The sequence below is a fragment of the Limulus polyphemus genome, unplaced genomic scaffold, assembly GCF_000517525.1.
Source record: "Limulus polyphemus unplaced genomic scaffold, Limulus_polyphemus-2.1.2 Scaffold6703, whole genome shotgun sequence".
In the NCBI taxonomy this organism is placed as follows: domain Eukaryota; kingdom Metazoa; phylum Arthropoda; class Merostomata; order Xiphosura; family Limulidae; genus Limulus; species Limulus polyphemus.
The window spans coordinates 42,161-46,949 of record NW_013672313.1 but is presented as its reverse complement, the minus strand read 5'-3'; the positions used below and the strand labels follow the sequence as shown (position 1 = coordinate 46,949).

The 4,789-nt window shown below is 35.3% G+C and overlaps 1 protein-coding gene across 1 annotated transcript in view; it reads right to left on the bottom strand.

The window, feature by feature from the left end:
* Positions 1-4,789, bottom strand: part of LOC106473987 (microtubule-associated protein futsch-like) — a gene marked incomplete at its 3' end in the record, with an annotated part of 22,082 nt that overhangs the window by 1,577 nt on the left and 15,716 nt on the right. The window contains exons 3-5 of the mRNA XM_022402373.1: positions 1,302-4,785; positions 825-1,000; positions 477-497 (exon numbers count right to left, since the gene is read on the bottom strand). Of these exons, the coding sequence (XP_022258081.1) occupies positions 477-497; positions 825-1,000; positions 1,302-4,785 (3,681 nt within the window). The remainder of the gene's footprint in view (positions 1-476; positions 498-824; positions 1,001-1,301; positions 4,786-4,789) is intronic.

Here is a 4,789-nt window from a genome sequence, read left to right as displayed (position 1 = left end):
GGAGTAGGAATTATTAGCGGTTTTTCTTCTTTAGTAACAGGAACTCTTTCTTCCAGTTTTTCTTCTTTAGGGACGGGTGTTATTTCTGGTTTTTTTTCTGCAAGAACAGGAACTGCTTCTTTAGGTTTTTCCTCTTTGAGGACAGGTGTTATTTCTGGTTTTTCCTTCTGTATTGGAGTAGGAATTATTAGCGGTTTTTCTTCTTTAGTATCAGGAACTCTTTCTTCAAGTTTTTCTTCTTTAGATACAGGTGTTATTTCTGGTTTTTCTTCTATAAGAACAGGAACTGCTTCTTTAGGTTTTTCCTCTTTGAGGACAGGTGTTATTTCTGGTTTTTCTACTTGAGGAACAGGAACTCTTTCCTCAAGTTCTTTCTCTTTGAGGACAGGTGTTATTTCTGGTTTTTCTACTTCAGGAACAGGAACTCTTTCCTCAAGTTCTTCCTCTTTAGGAACAGGTGTTATTTCTTGTTTTTCTATTTCAGTAACAGGAACTCTCTCCTCAGGTTTTTCCTCTTTAGATACAGATGTTATTTCTGGTTTTTCTACTTCAGGAACAGGAACTCTTTCTTCGAGTTCTTCCTCTTTAGGAACAGGTGTTATTTCTTGTTTTTCTATTTCAGTAACAGGAACTCTTGCCTCAGGTTTTTCTTCTTTAGATACAGGTGTTATTTCTGGTTTTTCTTCTACAAGAACAGGAACTGCTTCTATAGGTTTTTCCTCTTTGAGGACAGGTGTTATTTCTGGTTTTTCTACTTGAGGAACAGGAACTCTTTCCTCAAGTTCTTTCTCTTTGAGGACAGGTGTTATTTCTGGTTTTTCTACTTCAGGAACAGGAACTGTTTCCTCGAGTTCTTCCTCTTTAGGAACAAAAAAACCAGAAATAACACCTATCCCCAAAGAGGAAAAACCTATAGAAGCAGTTCCTGTTCTTGCAGAAGAAAAACCAGAAATAACACCTGTATCTAAAGAGGAAAAACCAGAAGCAAGAGTTCCTGTTACTGAAATAGAAAAACCAGAAATAACACCTATTCCTAAAGAGGAAGAACTTGAAGAAAGAGTTCCTGTTCCTCAAGTAGAAAAACCAGAAATAACACCCGTCCCTAAAGAAGAAAAGCTTGAAGAAAGAGTTACTATTACTAAAGAAGAAAAACCAGAAATAACACCTGTCCTGAAAGAGGAAAAACCTAAAGAAGCAGTTCCTGTTCTTGTAGAAGAAAAACCAGAAATAACACCTGTATCTAAAGAAGAAAAACCTGAGGCAAGAGTTCCTGTTACTGAAATAGAAAAACAAGAAATAACACCCCTTCTCTTTAGGAGTAGGAATTATTAGCGGTTTTTCTTCTCTAGTAACAGGTTTTATTTCAGGTATTTCTATTTCAGGAACAGGAACTCTTTCCTCAAGTTTTTCCTCTTTGGGGACAGGTGTTATTTCTGGTTTTTCTACTTCAGGAACAGGAACTCTTTCTTCAAGTTTTTCCTCTTTAGGAACAGGTGTTATTTCTAGTTTTTCTACTTCAGTAACAGGAACTCTTTCTTCAAGTTCTTCCTCTTTAGCAATAGGTGTTATTTCTGGTTTTTCCTTCTTTTTAAGAGTAGTGATTATTTCTGGTTTTTCTTCTTTTTTTATTGGAACTACCTTTTCAAGTTTTTTAAATTCTTTAGAAATGGATATTAGTTTTGGAACTTCTTCCTCTTTAGCAATAGAAATTATTTCTTCAGGTTCTTCCTTTTCTTTTGGAGAGGGAATTAATTCTTGTTTTTCTTCTTGTTGTTCTTGAGGTACCTCAATTTCTTTTGGAGTAGGAATTATTGGTGGCTTTTCTTTTTCTTTCGTTATGGGAATTATTTCTTCAAGTTCTTTAAATTCTTTAGAAATGTGTACTAATTTTACAACTTTTTCCACTTCCTTAATCTGAATTATTCCTTCAGCTTCTTCCTTTTCTTTAGGAGTGGAAATAATTTCTGGTTCTTCTTCTTCCTTAGTTATGGCAACAATTTCTTCAAGTTCCTTATATTCTTTGGAAATTGATACTAATTTTGCAACTTCTTCCTCTTTAGTAATATGAACTATTTTTTTAGGTTTTTCCTTTATCATAGGAGAGGGAATTATTTCAAGTTTTTCTTCTTTAACTAGAGACGCTATTTCTCCTGGCTTTTCTTCGGGTTCTTCTTTCTTCATAATAAGTTCCTCTTCTTCAGCAAGGGTTTTAATTTTATCTTTTCCTGCTATGTCTTCTTTAGCAAGAGGTTTAATTTCTTCTTTTTCTTTGGTTATTGAGATTCGTTCCTTTGGTTCCACATGTTCTATAACAGTAGCTGCTGTTTCAGGTTCTTCTTTTGTTGCAAGTAGTTTTTCTTTTTCTTTAATAGTGGGAAATAAGACATGTTTTTCCTCTTTCTTCGTTATGGGAATTACTGCTTCTTGTTTTGTCTCCTTAAGATAGGGTACTTTTTCTGGTTTTTCTTTGGTTTTTTCTTCTTTGTGAATAGGTTTTATTTCTGTTTCTTCTTCTTTGGTAATAGAAACAATTTCTCTGGGTTCCTCATGTTTAGGAGAAGGTACTTTTTTTGATTCTTCTTCAGGTTTTTCTATTCCTTTAACTGTCGGTTTTATTTCTTCAGCTTCGGTTACTGGAACTGTTAATCCAAGTTCTAACTGTTCCTTAGGGATAGGTAGTTTTTTTTGTTTTTCTTCTTCCTTGGCAACGTCTATTGTTTCTGCTTTTTGTATCGTTTTTCTTATGAGTACTGGTTTTTCAGGTAAATGCTTTTCTTTAGAAATATGTACTGTTGCTTCTCTCATTTCTTCTTCTTCTTTAGGTTCCTTCTCTTCTTCAGTAGTAGATGCTTCTTGGAGTTCTAACTCTATCTCGGAAGCAGGTATTTTTTTATGTCGCCTTTCAACTTTTTTAATCCCTGTAGGTAATTGTCTAGGTGGACGTTCCTTTGGTTCTTTAGTTATTTTTGGTGTGATTTTTGGGGACGGAGGTTTAACTTTTCCATCTATTTCTACCTTTTTTGGTGCCTTTTGTACTCTTGCTTGAAAAGGTCTTGCCTTTTGTATGTGTTTTGGTGATGCAGCTGGTGACCTTTTCTTACCTTCTTTTAGAGTTATCTTTTGTATGTGTTTTGGTGATGCAGCTGGTGACCTTTTTTTACCTTCTTTTAGAGTTATTTTTTGTATGTGTTTTGGTGATGCAGTTGGTGACCTTTTTTTACCTTCTTTTATAGTTATTTTTTGTATGTGTTTTGGTGATGCAGTTGGCGATTTCTTTTTACTTTCTTTTGGAGCAGCTGTCCTTGTCGGTGTCAAGGATTGCCTGGTTCTATGATCTATGTCAACATATTTTCGGATTCTCTTTTCTACACCGTTTTCTAAAATAGCTTCTTTAGGTTTCTTCTCTGGAGACTTAGGCATGTGGGCTAATTTTTTAATTTCTAGTTCTTTCTCTGTTACTTTACTTGCCGTCGTAATGACACGCTTTTTTGACACTTCTCTTTTCTCTGGGGATTTTTCACGTTTTATTTCTGCTTTCTTAGAAGAAAATTTAGATGGTTCATAAGTTTTTTCTTCTAGTTTTTGTTGTGTTATAGATATATATTTTTTGGTAGGTGATGTTTGGTCAGGTTTTGGCACGGGTTTTTTAGTGGGTGACTCAGGTGTTGATATTGCTTGTTTAGGAAGAACTTTTGCAACTGGTTTTTCTGTTTCTTTTTCTAACTTCAGTTTTTCTGTGGTTTGTTTAAGAATAGCTTGATAACATTTTGGGTGTTTTAACATTTCTAACTGTTTTAGCTTTTGTAAGCCTTCAAATAATTTTATCTGAGGGACACTTCCTGGAAAGAGCATTCGAGTAATGTTATCATTTGGATCTGAAGGCTTCCAAATGATTAGGGCACAAATTGACGTAAAGTCGGAGAGAGGAATAGGGATTTTTTCTTGAGATTTTAAAGTCACCTTGAGGGTACTGAAGTTATCTTTTCGGGAGGACCATTGATGAAGAAATTCCTTGATCTCGCGGCTATCTTTAGGAGGATTTAACACATACATTTCGAGAGTTCCGTGGCCAACTTTTTGATATAAAATTAAAGGCTCTGTTGGACTTTCTCGAAAGCACAGATGAGGTTGCAACTCTAACATATTTAGGTTTTGTAAGAATAAATGTCCCTCTTGGATGACGTTAACAACGAGTTCATCTTTATCTTTTTCGTTTTCACCAATAGATGATTCTTTTGCACTTAATACATTTGCAAATACGTAACCGATATTAGGGCAAACTTTTCCTAAAGTTTTTCTCTTAATTAATGAAGTAATTCCACTTAAATTTGTTTCACTAAAACGGGTAACCATAACAGCATCAATCCTGTCAATATGACGGAGGAACTCCCAGAAGCAAGGTTTCCGTTCAAAACCACCATCCATTAACATGACAAAACCACTCACTCCAACCAATGAACAATCACCATCTCCTCCAGGAAATACATATACAGTTGGACGATTGAAACGAATATTTCCAACAACAGAAGTTGGTTGCATTATTCTCTCCAAAGGGCTACTTGGGATGGAATTCTTAAGAAACTGCAATAAGGCAGGTGTGCCTGGAACGGCAGCAAACATATCGGGTGGATTTATTATGATTTTGGCCAAGTTACCTATATTACTCTCTGTAACTCCCTTGTTTGTCCAGTCACCGTCGGAGGAGCAATGTAAGTGAATTGAATATCTCGGATGAATCTTTAAAACTCGCTGAACATCGGCATCGTAGAAGGCATCAACAAAGTCCTTG